Source organism: Bos indicus, chromosome 28, assembly GCF_029378745.1.
Source record: "Bos indicus isolate NIAB-ARS_2022 breed Sahiwal x Tharparkar chromosome 28, NIAB-ARS_B.indTharparkar_mat_pri_1.0, whole genome shotgun sequence".
Taxonomy (NCBI): domain Eukaryota; kingdom Metazoa; phylum Chordata; class Mammalia; order Artiodactyla; family Bovidae; genus Bos; species Bos indicus.
Window position 1 is genome coordinate 3,725,443 of NC_091787.1, and position 19,419 is coordinate 3,744,861.

At 48.4% G+C, this 19,419-nt stretch overlaps 1 protein-coding gene across 1 annotated transcript in view; it reads right to left on the minus strand.

Annotated features, from left to right (window-relative positions):
• The window catches only part of C28H1orf198 (chromosome 28 C1orf198 homolog), a 34,994-nt gene extending 16,066 nt beyond the window's left edge, over positions 1-18,928 (minus strand). The window contains exons 1-2 of the mRNA XM_070782128.1: positions 18,555-18,928; positions 3,027-3,077 (exon numbers count right to left, since the gene is read on the minus strand). Coding sequence (XP_070638229.1) covers positions 3,027-3,077; positions 18,555-18,878 — 375 coding nt within the window. The 5' untranslated portion in view covers positions 18,879-18,928. The remainder of the gene's footprint in view (positions 1-3,026; positions 3,078-18,554) is intronic.
• Positions 18,929-19,419: the final 491 nt, after the last annotated feature.

A 19,419-nucleotide genomic window follows, 5' to 3' on the forward strand; every position in this document is an offset into this window, starting at 1 on the left:
GATTCAAATGAATTCTTTTTAATGGCTGAGTAATACTCCATTGTGTATATGGTATATTTTATAACAATTAAAATTTAAAAATAAAAATTTTAAAAATCAGTGGATGATTGACAATCAAATGAAATGATCTAGTGTTAGGGCTGTCAGAACATGGAGTCTTAGATTCAAAACGACACAAATTCTCTGCAACTCTCCATCAGAAGCTGCAATATATGTCCTCCAACCCCAAACCTGAGTTGGACTAGGCCTCAATTAGACCAGCAGAACAAAGCAGGGGGGACACTTTGATACACTTTCGATACCTAAGCCTAAACCTAGGAGGGCCTTGTCGGCTTGCACTCTCACCCAGGGGAACTCTTCAGCTATCATGTAGCTCACTGGATACATGTGGCCCCAACCGAAAATGGAAGAGAGGCTATCCTCAAGCAGCAGGTTCCCAGCTGCTGTCTGGTAACAGGTCCATGGAAAGGCCAGCAGAAAAACAGTTTGGCTGAGCCCTGCCCAGACCACTGGCCCACAGAATCAGGAGCAAAGAAATAAACGTTTCAAGCCATGAAACAGTGGGGTGTCTGTCATGTATCAAAGATTTCAAATGACGAAGGGCCACCAGCCCTGCAGTTGGAGGTCAGGGCCACCCTGCCCTGGCTAACCTGCCTCCTGCAAGCAGCTCTCTAAAGAAGGTCTCATGAGTCCTTAAGTCCTAAGGAAGAGTGTGACAACTCAGGGAGGCAGGCACTTGACTTTTGGCTGGGGAGAGGTGAATGTGGAATGCTGACTGGTAAGGACAGGGTAGGGGTGTGGTCCTTTGCTCCTTGGAACACTTTCTGGAACACTTGGAACACTTACTTCTACAAAGTCCTGACTTTAAACCACATAAGTTTGATTTTGAGAGCTCAAACAGACAGGTAAGGACACAGATAGCCTACCAGTTCATGAAATAAGCTGGTTCTCTCATTGGAAGGGAACATGAAATGGAATTCTGAGCCACAAAGACTATACCTTTTACTGAAAAGATACAAGTTAAAATGAGCAAAACAAATCAACGTGATTCTACCAAGCCTTCTCAATTTATGCAGGTTCCCAGGAGACCTGGATGCCATCTGTGACAATTACCACCAGCACAAGTGTAACCCATGCTGGATTATGTCAGCACACTTTGTTCTAGAGACCTTTTCCAGGCACCTGTTTCCACACTGAGCCTCATTCACAGCAGCTGCCCTAGGCGCTGCCTACTCCTTGTCCCAGAACGTCATCTGCATTGTGTTAGTAACATAAGAAACAGCCCATCCCACAAAGGGCTGACTCAGGAACATTTAACAAGCTAAATTCTTATGAGAGCAGATATCCTCAGGGGAGCACAATGCACGTAAGGCTTGGGGCATTTTAACTAATTAGATTTCTCGGTTTTCATCACTGAGTCATCATGAAACCTATGGCCCAGTCCTGGAACATCTGTGCTGCCTTCTGTGCCCCTGTCCACTCCGACCTGCAGACTGCCCATCTGCCTGTTACTACACGTCATCTACAGGATTAGTGCTTCTCAGGTCCCCATCTGGGGACCCACAGAAAAGGAACAGCGGTGGCCCTGATGAATGCCAATGCAGTGACGTACTTTCCACCCGTCTCCAACTTCCTCTGCCATTACCGGACAAGGGATTTGTTGTTGGATTTCAGAGCTCCGAAACTGCAATTCCAGGCTATTCCTCCATATCCCTGGCTCCCTCTCACCCGCCCTCAGCCACGCCTTAACCAGTGTCCATATCCTGAAGGATTCAGCTTCCAGGCACAACTCTGTTGCTCGCCCTGCCCTCTGTTTAGACTTAGGCTATTCATCTGCCTCAGAAATTAAAAAAAAATAAAAAGACACACAGGATGCAGATGTTTGCATCTTTATTTTTAGGACATTTAGGACCCATCGTTCTGGTTCCCTGAAGGCAGGAGTCTGTGCTTGCTGAATGAACATGTTCATCTGCATTAATGCTAAGTATTCTCAAAAGCCGCCTCCTAACTCTCACATGAGAGCCACCTTGGCTTTCGCAGGCTTCCTCATCCTGGGGCATCGCATCACTTGGGCCAGTCAGTGCTGGTTACCATGCCACCTGTGGGCAAGGACGCCAGCTGTCCGGGTCCGCTGAGGCCCTTGTCAAGTCCGTCATTTATTCTTAGACACAGACCCCCATGTGAGGGCCGCTCAGACTTGAGTCACTTGTAGGCCCTCTCGTTGCTTCATCCCACTCTGACCCACCCTTCCTACAGCCCCGTGGAGGCCACTGAACACTGGGATGAGCAACTGTAGGGGCAAGAACAAGCCCCTTCATGGTCACCTCCATCGTGCAAAGGACCCTCCAATACACAGCAGCAAGTGTTCTAGAATTCAGAGAATCCTGGTCTTTTTCCTTGGATTTGAAAAAGCTACCTTTTGGTCATTTTGCTACTTATTAATGCACTTGTTCTGGGACAACTAGGGAGAATGGGGAAATGGATCAACCCAGTGAAGCTTGATACTCTTAAGCAACTTCGGCAGCAATAACACTGATAGCAATGAATGAATGACTGAACACCAGCATTCAGGGGTCCAGGCTGGGTTGTCCATGTGTATCCACTGGCTATTCCAGCTTCACAAGGTACAAAGAACAGTCTCTCCGTCCTCTCTTCCACACTCAGGAGTCTCTGCCTTAGAGCTGATTCTTCTAGGCAATTCTGATGGATCTGCACTCTTGCCCCCACATCCACCCAACTTGCTGTCTCTGTTGCCCTTCTGATTTCATTTTAATAAAAGCTGCTTTTATCCCACCCCCACCAAAAGCTTCCCTCAAGGCCTTGTCAATATGGACCCTTGTGCCACCAACCCCCTCACTTTAAATCCATCACCAAACCTAGCACCTAACCTAGCACAGGCCCCACCCCACCTCCTCTCCTTTCCTACCAGCAGGGGGTGCATCTGATCTCCTAAGTGCTGAAAGGAAAATACCTAACCACATCACTTTTTACAAAAGATAAACAAATCTAAATTTAATCCAACTTACCCTTGTTTCCCAGGAGAAAGGGGCAGAGTGCTCATCTTGCCAAGTTATGTCCTGAAATAAAAATTCAAGAATAAATCTGAAGTCCAAACCCAAACATACCCTGTGCAAACAACCACCCAAGGCCATAGGGGAACAAAAATTTAGGAAGAATCCCAACTCCTGGCTCTGAACAAGCCTGACATCATCACACTCTGCAGAGAATGTGTTGACCTTCTGGGTCTGGCTTCCCCTCACTCTTCAGACCGAGGCTGCCAGGCATGCCTGTCCCCTGCCAAGCGATATTAGATGGATGCCTGGGAGTCCCAGGACAAACTTGGTGACAGGGAAGCTGAGCAGAAAGGGAACACAGCTTCTGGGCTCAGGTCTCAGCCCTACCAGCGATTAGCCATGTGGCCAGGGCATGATGACTTAGCCTTTTGAGCCTCAGTTTCCTCATCTGTAAAAGGAGAATCACACTTGCCTTGCTGGGTTGTTGTGAGGATTAAATGAGGTCATATACGAAAGGAATGCTTTCGAACACATTGGAATAGACCCTGATACTGGGAAAGATTGAGGGCAGGAGAAGGGGACAACAGAGGATGAGAAAGTTGGATGGCATCATTGACTCAATGGACATGAGTTTAAGCAAATTCTGGGAGATGGTGAAGGACAGGGAAGCCTGGCCCTGCTGCAGTCCCTGAGGTCTCAAAGACATGACTTTGTAGCTGAACAACAGTGAAAAGAATGTCAGAAAATTATTTGCAGTCAATACCAGTACCCAATTTTTAAATTGAACCCCACCCCCACTCCTAATATGTGCCTCCCAGAAATATGAAAGGCAATAATCAGCAAATCAATGAAGAAAATGCAATTATAATGAAAACTCAGAATCATTCTGACCCTCACAAGCAGAACAGGATAAAAGGAGCCCTTCAAAATAGTCACAAGAATTTGACCTTGCATCCACCAGCCTGAACAAAAATCTCCTTCCCTCGGCTACTTCTCCACCCTTCCACCTGTATTCCTATACTAGCAAATGTCTCATCTGCGTCCAGCTTCTATTGGGGATCATATTTTCTGAACCAAAAACTGGGATATCTTGGGTGATCCAGACTGAAAATGGGATTAGATAATTGAATTGACTGTTCTTCATAAAGCACCCCAGGTACATAGTGTCTTACCACCCAGAAGCACTCCTTGCCCCTAGAGGTAGGTCACCCGGCTTCCCCTCCTCCAGGAGGCGGCCCAGTTCTGCAAAGGGCCCACTTTTTTTTAGTACAAACTCCATCCCCAGGCTCAATCTCTAAGCCATGTCTCCTATCACTCCTGACTCTCAGGCAAAACTTCTAAAACGTGAGGCAGCATGGGCCACTGTGCTCCCATTGTGCAGTTAAGCCCAGTTTACGCCTCAATTTACAAACTGTGTCCCTCCAAAAGTAGAAACGTGAGCTAACAAGTCTCAGCTAAGGGGGCCCTGAGTCCAGGTATGTGTGGTCAGGAAGTGGGAGAAAAGTGTAGTTGAGCTAAATGACCTGAGAGTCCTTAAAATTCTATGATCTCAGGACCCTCTAAGTTCCTCTTAGAAGCAATACAAGAGTTTGTCAGATGGGAAAAATAAAGGAGGCTGATGGGATGTAAGTCCCCTTTATTCTAGATTTGGACCAGTGAAAAAAGGACAAAGGGAAACCAACTGGCAAGTGTGTTCCCTCTGTCCGGGGGAAGGACAACCCAGTGGCCACCCCAGGGGACAGAGGAGGTGCGTGGAGATTCAGTGGGCAGGCAGAGACAGAGCAGGGAGCAGGATCACTGGTAAAAGCAGGACACACTCCTTCTCATGTGATATGATCAATCCTCTGCATATTAATTATGCAGCTTGAGTCCCTTTGAAATCTACAAAGAACAGAGTAAGAAGGTTTGGGGGTTTGGAAGGTGAATGAGTGCAAGACTCTTAGGAACAATGTTCTTTTCTATTTTTCCAGCTTTTTTCTACAGGAATCCTGGCCTATCTTCTTCCCTACCAATATACATATACAAGTTATAAATGTATTCCTCCTTCGGCAATTTTGTGAATGAAAGAAAAAATGAAGATGAAAAAACAATATTACATGAAATAAAAAACTGAACAGGAGTAAAAGAGGGAACCAATGAAATACGCTTTCTATAACAATGCTTCATTTGAGCTATATTTGATCATTCTCGTTCATATTGTATACTTTTAAAAGAATTATTCCTCATAATTCCTTGGTGAAGAATTTGGTAAACAGTAAATATATTTTATAAAACCTGATAAACAAACATGAAAGGAAAGTGTTATTGGTAGTCATCTCTGATTGACATGGATAATATGTCTAAAATTTGTACATGTACTCATTGAGTAATAAAGAATTAGTTATTGTTTAAAAAAAGAAAAAGACTCTTAAGAGCAAAGACGTAGCCTGGAGCACGGTAAGCCAGCAGGCTCCAGTGGCTGCAGCCCATATTGGCTGAAATTCCAAAAGGGCTGCAGACAGACGGGCATCCTGTGATTTCTCCACAACTTGATGTCAAGTCAATAATCTTTTGTTTGCTCCAGCAAGAAACTGAGTCAAGGGGCAAATTCCTTAGATTTCTGCAGTTCCAAGCTCATAAAAAAATAATAAAGCACTTAACAAAAATAAACACGCCAAACAAAAATGCGATTGAAGCTCTGACGTCAGCCCCTGGCCGGCTGCAGACCCCAGCCACAAGCAGCACTGGCAGCGGGCGCGGCTCTCCGGTTGCTGGGCGCACAGCAGCGTCAGAACCGCAAGGTTCTAGAAATGGACAGTGGTGGTGGCAGCTGTACAACATCGTGAGTGTAGCAACTGTACACTGAAAACAATGGTGAGAATGGTCAACTTTATGTTATGAATATTTTACCACAATAAAAAAAACTGAATGTATTATATGACTCTGACTATACGACATTCTGGAACAGGTAAAATTATAGAGACAGTAAGAAGATCAGTGGTTGCCAGGGTTAAATGGAAGGAGGGATGAGAAAGCACAGAAGATTTTTAGGACAGTGAAACTACTCTGAACATACTGTAATGGTGGATACTTTTCTCAAAACCCAGAAGCTACAGCAGCAAGAGTAAACTGCAGTGTAGACTATGGACTTAGGGCAATAATGATATGTAGGTTCATCCACTGTGACAAATGTCCCACTCTGGTGGGGCACATTGGTATTGGAAGAGGCTGCACATGTGTGTGATGGTAGGGAGTGTGTCAGAAATCTATACTTTCTACTCACTTTTGCTGGGAACCGTACAATGCTCTGAAAATTAATTTATTTTTCAAAAACAAAGTGACCCCTCCCTATTCCAAAAAAAAAAAAAAAAACCTGACAAGGGTAACAAATACTAAAAACATCATTTCCTAATTACTTTAGTCTGTCTTCCTATTATCTATGCTCCTGACATTACTTATATCCCTTGTACCTGCAAGATAGAAAGTGCATCTGTAACAACACAGTGGGGTTGCTGCACCTCCCTGACTGGCTCTGATTCCGTGAGCCACCTTGGGGCTTAGACAGCACCTAGGGGAGCATCTCCATGGCAACCAGTGGGTGCTCCACAGCTGGGCTGCTCCCCTCACTGCCCTGACGCCAGATGCTGAACATTTCCCAACACAGCACAAGCTGCAACCAATACCAGACATCCCGAAATTCACTACATTCTACACTAAATGCAATTTTCACTATTAAAATTTTTAAGGATTTTGGTCATCTTAACTTTGAAATTATTTGGCGACAGTAACTCATCTAGAATGGGTTGGTTTCTCTGTAAAAGTCATGACTATTCCAAAACTATTCTAAAGTGAGAAATTCTGGACTTAAAATTCACTTCAAAGGTGAAATGTTATAAATATTAGCCTTTCCTCTATGACTGGATACTAATGAGTCATTTCTTCTTTTGTAACTTCCTTCCCCACTTCAGAGCCAGTGAACTTCATCTCATCTCCAGTGTTGGGGGGACAGCACCTGTGGGTGGCCGCATCCACAGTGGATGACCCTTGGCTGGGCCTAGAGGCCAGCCTGAGGAAGCGGGGTCAGGAGCGCGGGCATTACAAACCAACTCTGAGCTTCCCCTCCACAAAACCAGGTCACTAGCAGCTGGCAGACAGGGAGACATGCCTTTCCTACAACAGTCAAAAGAAGCGCTTCAGAGACCCCTGAAGCACTCTGAGAGTCTTGCTTCCTCTCCAGGCCTCACTGAGGGACAGGCTGGGGACCACTCTATAACCTGAAAAAACCGCACCTTCCTGCAGATGCCCTCTTTCTGGCACACCTGTCCCAGGCAGCCTGAGGGGATGGCCACTTCCTAGGTCCTTGTCGGTCTTGGGGCCATGCTTGTGCCATTCACAGACACCAGATTCAAGGCTCTCTAAAGAGCACTCTTAGCTTAAAGTTTTCAGATCTAGCTGTAAATCAGAATCACCCAGGGTGCTGTTTGAACAGGCAGAAGCTGTGGGTCCCACCCGACATAGTTATAGAAAAACCAACAGCTCCCTGTGTGTGTGTGCTCAGTCATGTCCGACTCTCTGCAACCTCATGGACTGTAGCCCGCCAGGCTCCTCTGTCCATGGGGATTCTCCAGGCAAGAATACTGGAGTGGGTTGCCATGCCCTCCTCCAGGGTTATCTTCCCGACCCAGGGACTGAACTTGTATTTCCTGCATCTTCTGCATTGGCAAGCGGATTCTTGACCACTGGTGCCACCTGGCTATGATCCAACAACTCCCTAAGTCATTCTAATGCAGCTGTTCCCATGGGCAGCTCACCTACTTCAGTCCTCCACAGGACACCTGACTCCCGCTTCTCATAGAGGCACCTGGCACACAGGCTGCAAGTGCTGACCTCCAAGGCTCAGGCGCCCACCTCTCTGCCCAGGCCACTCCACCTGTAGAGGTGGCCTCAATCAATACTGCTACATGGCTCTCACCATTCCCAAAAGGATTTTTAGTAAACCAACCTGGATGCCGGCTGCTCTCACAAGAGGCCTGCAGTTTTCTGGGCTGGCTCTCACCTACCCCACTTTGAAGCAGGCAAAACCATGCTCTGTGTCATCAGTATACTAACCAAAGCCAACAGTCTCCTAAACACTGCAAGGCCTCAGCAAATCACGTCTAAACGCTGCTAAAGAAATATCAATAACCTCAGATATGCAGATGACACCACCCTTATGGCAGAAAGCAAATCACCTCTAAAGGCCTCAGCAAATCATGTCTAAAGGCTGCTTTAGAGATAAGAAAGCCTCCCTCAATGATCAATGCAAAGAAATAGAGGAAAGCAATAGAATGGGAAAGTCTAGAGATCTCTTCAAGAAAATCAGAGATACCAAACAAACATTTCATGCAAAGATGGGCACAATAAAGGACATAAATGGTATGGACCTAACAGAAGCAAAAGACATTAAGAAGAGGTGGCAACAATACACAGAAGAACTGTACAAAAGAGATCTTCATGACCCAGATATCCATGACGGTGTAGTCACTCACCTAGAGCCAGACCTCCTGGAATGCAAAGTCAAGTGGGCCTTAGGAAGCATCGCTACAAACAAAGCTAGAGGGGGTGATGGAATTCAAGCTGAGCTATTTCAAATTCTAAAAGATGATGCTGTTGAAGTACTCCACTCAATATGCCAGCAAATTTGGAAAATTCAACAATGGCCACAGGACTGGAAAAGGTCAGTTTTCCATCCAATCCCTAAGAAAGGCAATGCCAAAGAATGTTCAAACTACCGCACAATTGCACTCATCTCACATGCTAGCAGTATAATGCTCAAAAATTCTCCAAGCCAGGCTTCAACAGTACATGAACTTCCAGATGTATGAACTGAATTTAGAAAAGGCAGAGGAACCAGAGATCAAATTGCCAACATCTGCTGGATCATCAAAAAAGCAAGAGAGTTCCAGTAAAACATCTACTTCTGTGTTATTGACTATGCCAAAGCCTCTGACTATGTGAATCACAACAAACTGGAAAATTCTTAAAGAAATGGGAATACCAGACCACCTTACCTGTCTCCTGAGAAATCTGTATGCAGGTCAAGAAGCAACAGTTAGAGCCAGACACGGAACAATAGATTAGTTCCATATAGGGAAAGGAGTACGTCAAAGCTGTATATTGTCACCCAGCTTATTTAACTTATATGCAGAGTACATCATGAGAAATGCTGGGCTAGATAAAATACAAGCTGGAATCAAGATTGCTGGAAGAAATATCAATAACCTCAGATACACAGATGACACTACCCTTATGGCAGAAAGCGAAGAGGAGCTCAAGAGCCTCTTGATGAAAGTGAAAGAGGAGAGTGAAAAAGCTGGCTTACAACCCAACATTCAGAAGACTAAGATCACACATCCGGTCCCATCACTTCATGGCAAATAGATGGAGAAACAGTGGAAACAGTGGCTGACTTTATTTTGGGGGGGCTCCAAAATCACTGCAGATGGTGACTGCAGCCATGAAATTAAAAGACACTTGCTCCTTGGAAGAAAAGCTATGACCAACCTAGACAGCATAGTAAAGAGCAGAGACATTACTTTGCCAAGAAAGTTCCATCTGCTGCTGCTGCTGCTGCTGCTGCTAAGTCGCTTCAGTCATGTCTGACTCTGTGCGACCCCATAGACGGCAGCCCACCAGCCTCCCCCGTCCCTGGGATTCTCCAGGCAAGAACACTGGAGTGGGCTGCCATTTCCTTCTCCAATGCATGAAAGTGAAAAGTGAAAATGAAGTCGCTCAGTCGTGTCTGACCTTTAGCGACCCCATGGACTGCAGCCCACCAGGCTCCTCCATCCATGGGAGTTTCCAGGCAAGAGTACCGGAGTGGGGTGCCATTGCCTTCCCCAAAAGTTCCATCTATGCAATGCTATAGTTTTTCCAGTGGTCATGTATGGATGTGAGAGCTAGACTATAAAGAAAGCTGAGCACCGAGGAACTGATGCTTTTGAACTGTGGTGTTGAAGAGTCTTGAGTCCCTTGGACTGCAAGGAGATCCAACCAGTCCATCCTAAAGGAAATCAGTCCTGGGTGTTCATTGGAAGGACTGATGTTGAAGCTGAAACTCCAATACTTTGGCCACCTGATGCAAAGAACTGACTCACTGATGCTGGGAAAAATTGAAGGCGAGAGAAGAAGAGGACGACAGAGGATGAGATGGTTGGATGGCATCACTGACTTGATGCACATGAGTTTGAGCAAGCTCCAGGAGCTGGTGATGGATAGGGAAGCCTGGTGTGCTGCAGTCCATGGGGTCGCAAAGAATTAGACACGACCGAGCAACTGAACTGAACTGAACTAAAAGGCCGCTTTCATTTCATTCTTTCCAGAGTTCAAAGGTTACATACAACTACTGCAACAGCATTTCTAATAATGCCTCTGCATAACTACAGTAAGTATGTAATCATAAATACTCTGATGTCATAGAGTCAAAATATGGTGTGCTGTTTGTTAAATTTCTCCTGCCACCTAGATGGCTCTCTTAAAGTTAGAATCCCCAACCATTAAGCTCCCCAGAAATACATCTAATTTTTCTTGAGTGGTTCAGAAGTAGTGCTCACTGGAACCATACATTAGCATTGTCCTCCTAAGTCCATAAATTGGGGGAGTTTCCAGTTGATTGATAGACGGTTGCATTTTGGCTTAAAGTTAAGAAGTTTAAACTGTGAAATACTCCAAACTAGAGAAATGACGCTCAGATGGTAGAGCCTGCAGGAGTGGGAAAGACACTCCCTGTGTTTCTGTCTCATCCCTTCAGGGATGTTGGCTGCCCTGGGCCTCTTGGTACATCCTTCACCAAGCACCTTCTTCCTGATGATCTGCTTAGTGTTAGTCTGTACCTCATATTCACAGGAGCATGTTAAAAACAGAAGGGAGGTAATCATACTCCCTGGTATTTAGCCAAATGGATCGAAAACTTCAGTTCAGTTGCTCAGTTGTGTCGAACTCTTTGTGATCCCATGGACTGCAGCACACCAGGCTTCCCTGTCCATCACCAACTCCCAGAGCTTGCTTAGACTCATGTTCATCAAGTCCGTGATGCCATCCAAGCATCTCATCCTCTGTCGTCTCCTTCTCCGGCCTTCAATCTTTCCCAGCATCAGGGTCTTTTCAAATGAGTCAGTTTTCAAATGAGTCGCATCAGTCAGGATGCGACTGACAGATCAGGCAAAGTATTGGAGCTTCAGCTTCAGCATCAGTCCTTCCAATGAATATTCAAGACTGATTTCCTTTAGGATGGACTGGTTTGATCTCCTTAGGTCCCCAGAAACACCTACACATGGCCGCTTATAGCAGCTTCAGTCAGAAATGCTAATACTTAGAAACAAGTAAGATGTCCTTTCATGGGTGAATGGCTATGAATGGCTAAGAAAACTGTGGTACATTCAGGCTGTAGACTATTATTCAGTGCTAGGAAGAATGGGCTATCAAGCCATCAAAAGACACAGAGGAAACTTAATGCATATTACTAAGTGACAGAAGTCAATCAGAAAAGGCTGCATACTCCATGATTCCAACCATATGTCATCTGGAAAGGGCACAACTATGGTGATAGTAAAAAGATAAGCAGTTGCTAGGGACTGGAGGGGAGGAACGGAGGAGCAGGAAAAGCATCCAGGGTTTTTAGGACAGTGAAATACTCTGTATGGTACTATCTATATAATGATGGAATTGTGTCCTCAAACATTAGTCCAAACTACTGAATGTCCAATATCAAGAGTGAACTATAGGGCTTCCCTGGTGGCGCAACGGATAAGAATCCGCCTGCCAATGCAGGAGACACGGGTTCGATCCCTGATCCGGGAAGATCCCACATGCTGCGGAGCAACTAAGCCCGTGCACCACAACTAGGGAAGCCCAGCGCCTACAGCCTGTGCTCTGCAACGAGAGAGGGCACGGCGATGAGAAGCCCACACGCCACAGCAAAGAATCCCCCAGCTCTGCGCACTGCAACGAGAAAGCCCGTGCCCAGCAACCAAAATCCAGCACAGCCAAAAATTAATTAAACAGATTATTAAAAAATAGTGGAAAATACAAATTTTAAAAAAAGAGTGAACTGAATGTAAACTATGAACTGGGTGACGGCGCGTAGGTTCACTGATTATAGTAAATGCACCGCTGTGATGGGGCTGTGGATTCCGTGAGGGGGAGGGGCTGTGCGTGTACAGGAGGTGGACATATGGAAACCTCTGTACTTTCTGCTCAGTTCTGCTGTGAACCTAACAATGCTCTGACAAATAAAGTCCACACACACACAAAAAAAGGGAAGGAGTAAGGGAGAAGAATATGGTCTTTTTTTTAACCAACTGCTTATTCTTAGGGACTATTGTTTATATATTTATGGAATCTATGCTTTCCCCTTTGACCTGCAAGCTGAAACTCCAATACTTTGGCCACCTCATGCGAAGAGTTGACTCATTGGAAAAGACTCTGATGCTGGGAGGGATTGGGGGCAGGAGAAGGGGACAACAGAGGATGAGATGGCTGGATGGCATCACGGACTCGATGGACGTGAGTCTGAGTGAACTCCGGGAGTTGGTGATGGACAGGGAGGCTTGGTGTGCTGCAATTCATGGGGTCGCAAAGAGTCAGACATGACTGAGCGACTGAACTGAACTGAACTGATTGCATACATTTAATTCTGCTGAAGTAAGATGGTTTCCATCAGTGGAAGTAGGAAATTGCAGTTCTGACAACAGAAAAAGAGCTACAATTTAACTACTGGGCAGGTTCCATCATAAACACAAGTACAGAAACTCAGGCCTTCCCAGACCTTACCAAAAACAAAAACTCGAGGCCAAGGTGGTGACGGGAAGGTGGGTGGGGGAGAGGTCAAAGGAAACAAACAGGAGAACGGAGTCGGAAGTTGAAGACAGGTCTGGCCTTGATTTATTTTTCTGAGAAATGGATTTTTTTTTCTTCCTTTAGAATGTCAAAGTAACTCCCGTCAATTACAAGATGACTTCAGATGTGCCAGGAGGCTTCCCAGCTCTGCCCCTCACCCTGGGAGACAAGGAGCAAGTTATTTCACTTTTTTGCAAAACCTGTTCCCTGGTAATTACTGGGCCACACACGCACGCTGGGGGGCGGGGGGCGCCAGGGGGAGCCAGTGTGGCTGCCTCGGCTCCCAGGGTGAAGCTTTCAATGCCCTTCCTCCTCCAGAGGCACCAGCTATGCAGGGTCCCAGGCCAAGTGCTTCTCTAGACAGAGAACTATCTGTCCGCAAAGGGAAGCCTGTGGAAGAGACCCAGAGCCTCCTCCTCACAGCCTGTGGAGGTGGACACGGACCCACGGCCACGTTCTCAACTCCTGCTCGGAGCCGGGGCACAGGCACCAGGACATGGTAAAGCACATCCACCCTGTCGTCTTTTCTAAAGAACTATATGCATCTGCCAGACAGAAGTGTGGGATTCATAATTACACATTCCACCCTTCTTAAAAAAAAAAGTCCAAACGCTGAAAAAGTCACTCTCAAATGTCTCATTTGGGGGCCAGAGGCTGAAAAATAAAAAGCCAAGCTGCTGAAGCGAAAGGGGAGGAGGTGATCTCACACATCACAAGTCCTGCATCAGGAAGCCACAGAGCCAACCAAACTCACACCTGATGAAGATTTAATCACTGAGCAGCATTCTGGAAGGACTACCACATGCTTCATAATGCTGCTTCTGCACTGTTTGAAACTCTTAACAGTAACATACAGGTACACTGGGCTTCCCTGGTGGGGAAGCGGTAAAGAATCCACCTGAAATGCAGGAGATGCAGGGGACGCGGGTTCGATCCCTGGGTCGGGAAGATCCCCTGGAGGAGGTCATGGCAACCCACTCCAGTATTCTTGCCTGTAGAATCCCACAGACAGAGAAGCGTGGCGGGCCACAGTACATGGTGTCACAAATAGATGGACACGAGTGAAGCAGCTTAGCACGCACGCACACACAGGTATGTCAGTTTAGAAATTGTACTTATTTAATTAGTTTATTTGAAAACACAAACATCTAGGCTGTCCAGCCTAGACCCTAAGGAGAGAGGGCCTGGATGCCAGCAGCTCATCAAAGTCTGCTGACTGGGGGCTCCATACTGACCCCCTCCTCCCGAGCATTTCAGGGAAGGGTGCTTCACCAGCCATGGGGGAGCAGGAGCTGGACAGGCAGCAGGGCCGTGGAAAACTGAGGGGCCTTCAGAGGCCTGCAGGAGTCAGGAAGCCCCAGGAAAGGAGGTGAAGGCCAAGTGGGGTGAAGAGCAGCCAGCCAGTCCTCCGGTTCCTGCAGGAATGGGAGGGACACACGGGCCGGGGGAACACCTCCTTCCGACAGCAGCTGGTCACTAAGCTGCTGAACAGGAGGTGGAGCTGTCTGGCTCCAGGGCTTACAACCCACATTCTCCAGCACTCAAAATCCAGATCCAGGTCCCTGGGGTTGGCACATGGAAACACCCTTCCTGCCCAGCCCCACTTACTTTATAAAGAGGTAAAACAGGCAAGTAGGTCCATGAGAAGCAACACTCCGGCTGCCCAAATTTCTGAGTTCACCTGCTTATGGCTTATCTGGAGCCTAGCTGTGGCACAGAGCTCAGAACCCTGAATTCTCAGATCCTGCTAGACTGGTGGCAAGAATCTGGGAGTAAGGGCAGGGAGCAGAGAGCTAAGCATGCCTAGAAAGTCAGGGTTTTGTTTTCTGTTTTTGCTATTTGATAACAGGAAGCTATGGAGGCAGACTGGAGTGATACCTAAATCTCCCTAGATGAAAGCTCTTCATCTCCCAAAATAAGCCGTTCCCCAGACTTTTACTGCTATAGGAAGAAGGCAGGAATTGAGAAGCACAGGGCAAGTCAAACTGCTGAAAGCACCTATTTGCAAACATGCCTTAACGTTCAGACCAAACATGTGATGCAAAGGGCAAGCCCAATGTCCCTGTCTGCTCCAAGCAAGGCCTATAAGCCCGAAAGGTCCGGTGAGCTGGGGATGCTCAGTCACTTAGTCATGTCCAATTCTTTGCGACCCCATGGACTGCAGCCCTCCAGGCTCCTCTGTCCATGGAATTTTCCAGGCAAGAATGTTGGAGCAGGTTGCCATTTCCTCCTCCAGGGGATCTTCCCGTCCCAGGGATTGAACCTGCATCTCTTGCGTCTCCTGCACTGGCAGGCAGATTGTTTACCACTGAGCCACCTAGGAAGGCTAAGCATCCCTAAAGCATGAATGGCTCTAGGGTCTAACATACTAGGCTTAGGGAAATAGTCACTCAGTTGACTGCCAAGGTAGTAAGAACCAAAAAACTGATAGAACCCTTCACAGCTTCCATGCTCAAAGGCAGGCAGCCAGCCTCCCTCTCAGCGTCAGGCTCGTCCTCCCAGCAAGGGTGGATCTGGGCCTGGACACTGGTCCTCTTGCTTTACAGACAGCAAACGTAAAAATGAACACACAGATGGCATGCTGCCACACCTGTCCTACACAGAGCAGCCCCACGTGTGCCAACTGGACGTGTGAGTCGAGCCCTGTCCACACTCCCTGCCACCAAGATCCATGACCATCAATACACAAGCAAGTTCCACTTGCTTGTTCCTGCAACACATAACAATGACTGGATGACCGTCACAGTTGAAGGCTGTATTCGCATGATCTGACGTAAAATGTGGCTGACTGGGATGCAAAAATGTAACTGGCGACAGGGTAGAGGGTATTCAAAGAAATTGGCGATGTCCTGGTCCTTCACGATAGCTGAAAGGGGGGCACAATCTGAGGCTGGAATGATGGCTGATCAGGAGTCCACACCGTGGACAGAGCAAGCCCAGCTTTCGATATGTGCCCCAAGGTGAATCCCCAGAGCTCATCAGAGCAGAGCTCCTTCTCATGTGGGACTCTACACAGCCAACTCTAAGCTTAGCAATGGAAGGAATTTATTTCATGACAGTGATTTTCAAAAGTGGACACAGACAGACTACAGCTAACAACCTTAATGTTGACGTTTTCGCCACTGGCAGCAGCAGCCATTTTTAATCCCATAGGCCTTCCCTACATATAAGCTCCACCATCATCCTGTTACTGTTCTTCCCACTGTAGGAGTTCAGAGACATTAATGAATTACCACAGTCAAAAAGTTAACTGATGCGGAGCCAAAGCAAACCCAAGACTCACAACCAAGCCCAGGTGCCTCCTATTATAGCCTTAGAAAAGGCCCTGGGAACCCAGTATCCCAGATGGTCTTTCCCAAGTATCTACGAGGCCCACCCTGCCTGTCGTCCAAGATCAGACACTGGCTAAAGCAAGAGCTGGGGCTCACCTGAGCACCTGTCCTTCAATGAGCCAACTGGGGATGCTGGCAGTGGCGGAGTCCAAGGAGTATTCTCTGTTTCAAGACTGGCTGTGGAGGCCACAGACACTACATCTGAAGGCAGATCAAACAGGAAGGGACAGAGCGGCTGACTCAGTCTGGTTCAGGGCCCTTTTGGGTAAGCCTGGGGCCACCTATTCAGGCTACTCCGTCCAGCAGCCTACAGAGGGGGCACCCCACCCTGTCCCCATCATCACCCCTTGTGCCCAGGAGCCAACTCTCCTCCAAGAACAACTGTACTCCTGGGCATGAGAACACCAACTCTACTCTGGTGCCAAGTCGATGTAACACACTTTAAACTCCCTAGTGGGATTAAATCACTGTAGCCAAAAAGACAAAAAAGCTCTGGGCAATGTTCCTCTGTATCTTTCTTCAAACTCACTGTGTCTCTGCCATTCTTGCTGGGAGCCTGGCAGGAGGTTTGCAGATCATGCTCCTAGGCAGCTTTTGCAAAGCTGAGTTCAGTTCTGAAAAACAGGGCTCTTGTGCTCCTGGAAGAATATGAAAGTACCACAACAAAAAGTTCTATTGGCTGTTAAATTGCTTTGGGTTTACAAATTCACAAATGGCTCAGTCCGGTACCCAGTTAAGGAATCAGAGTACACAATTCACTTGGTCACATCTTATCAGCAATATGGCACAGGCCTTTTGATGATGAACAGGCATGTGGATATTCTTAGCCAGGCAGAAAGGGAAAATGACAGTGACTCTCCAACATCTGTAAGTACTTGCAGGTTTATTTCCTCTCAGTTTATTTACTCATGACGTTTCCAAAAGGGGCTGCCTGCTTTTCCATCACCCAAATCTGAGCACCAACACTGCAAACATCTTTAGAGATGCTTATTTTCACATTAAACATGTTTCAGCTCTGGGATTACACTTTAAACGTATATTCTCATCCCTTCCGTTACCACACCCTCGTTTTTCCTGGCAAAGCCTTTAGAGTTTAAAATCCAATGAAGACTTTTCATCCTGTCAGAATAAAGCCATGTGGGCAGCATATTTCTGCCTCTCACACATCCCTCACATTAAAGTGGGTTTATGACCACAAACATTTTGTATTAATCAACGTTTCGCACACCCATGCCTGAAAATCAGATTAAAACCTCATTCTCCACTTCCTTCCGCAGTCCACAACTTCCTCAGAAAATCTCTCCAAGCTTGGCCCCTCATCCTTGCAGCCTCAAAGCATGCGGATTTCATTGTATACTGCTTGCTGTTTTCGACTTAGACCAAAAGTTGAGTTTGAAAAGCCCAAGAGACACAAATTTGGCACCAAACAGGTTCTAGTTAAACACATTTCCAGGAAAAAGCCAACTTTCTGAGCAGCACAGAACACTCAGGCCTTTGTGACTTTCCATGGGTCATCCCTGAGTTTTTTCTAGCTTCAGGGTTTCTTCCTCCAGTGACTACCCCTCTAGAAGCCCCAGCAGAGTGTCTAGGTCAGAGGCCCAGACATGCCCTTATATGTACCAAAGGTTTGCAACGGCTCATTTAAACGTATCCAGTGGTTTTCAATGGAAAAGAGGGGCCACCACTCTCACTCCCAAAACAAAGCTGCTCATGGGGCTCACTCGGAAACTTCTAGGCTTTGGGAAATCCTGGAAGGCACCTCTTTATTCTTGTTATCTTGCTTGACAATTTCAGTCTCCCCGCACAACTCATTACAAATATTAATAATATTATTACATATAAAATGCTGACTACCTTCCCTAGCAGGGTTGGGGTGGGTATTATTATTCTTGGGGGTACCTGAGGCTCTAAAATGTTAGGTCACCCACGGCCAGACAGCTAAATGCCAGAATAGATTAGAACCTAGGCTGGCCTGGCTTAAAATCCCCTGCTGCTGCCAATTTGGTCTGCCTCGCTACCAGCAACTGCCTCCAGCTCTGGGAGAAGTCTCAGGTCCCGTGCTGCCCTCCGGGGCAGGTCTAGATGGAGGGGTCTTGAATGACCTCTTTCCTTCTCTCGGCGGTTCTCCACAGACTCCCCCGGGGAGCCCCACAGACTCCCCCGGGGAGCCCCCCAGCCCCCGACCTCCGGCTCCAGGCCGCCCCTTTCACCCACCCGGCTTCCTGCGCCTTCTCTCCAGCCCCTGCCCGCGCGTCTGGAGGGGACGGCTGCTAGCCGGCAGGTGTCTGCCCGGCCGCGGGCGCCTCGTGTAGCCGGGGAGGGGTGGAGGGGACGCCGGCCCGTCTGCACCTACCTCGTCCCCGAAGCGCACCACCTTCTGGCCCGTGGGCCCGCGCAAGCCGGGGAAGCGGGCGAGCTCCTCGGGGTCGCCGGGCGCCGAGGCGCTCGGCCCCACCAGGCACCGGTCGATGATCTCGTCCTGCTGCGCCGGCGGCAGCCGCGCCCACTCGGGCCCGTACTTCTCCCGGATCTTCTCCTTGTCCTGCATGATCTTCCTAGCCATGGGGCTTAGCGACGAGAAGTACGTGAAGCGCTTCCGCTCCCGGTCGTCCAGAGGCCGGTTCGCGCTCATGACGGCCGTGCGCGAGGCCGCAATCGCCGCCGCCATGGACGCCATGCCCTGCCTGCCCGCAGCTCTCCGCCCCCGCCCCGGCCCGGCCCCCGGCCCCGGCCCCAGCCGGGAGGCCCGAGCGCCGCCCCCACCCCGCCCCGCCCCCCGAACAGCGCCCTTCCGCCCCCAGGAGCCCGGGCCCCGCCGCCCCAGGAACCCCGCCTCCGAGCCCGCCCAGCTCCCGAAGCCCCGCCCCTCCCCCCCGACTCCCGGGGCTCCGCCCTCCGCGCCCCCACCCTGGGAAGGCCGCGGTCTGTACCCCACTGCTTCCGGAACCTGCCCTCCGCACTCCCGCCGCGGCACTCCTGTCTTGGCGCCCCCACCCCGGGAACCCCGCGTCCGGCATCCCGCATCCACCCACCGCCGGGAACCCCGCCCTAAGCGCAGCTCCCCGAGCTACCCTCTTACGCCTCGTTGCGTCCTCCAGATCGGCTCTCTCGTGTGTTCCCGCGGTGCCCCCACTTTTCGGGGCTCCCCTTGACCAGCGCAGGAGGTGACTGGCACGTCCCCAGGTCCGCGCCTGGCAGTCTGATGGGATTGCTGCTGG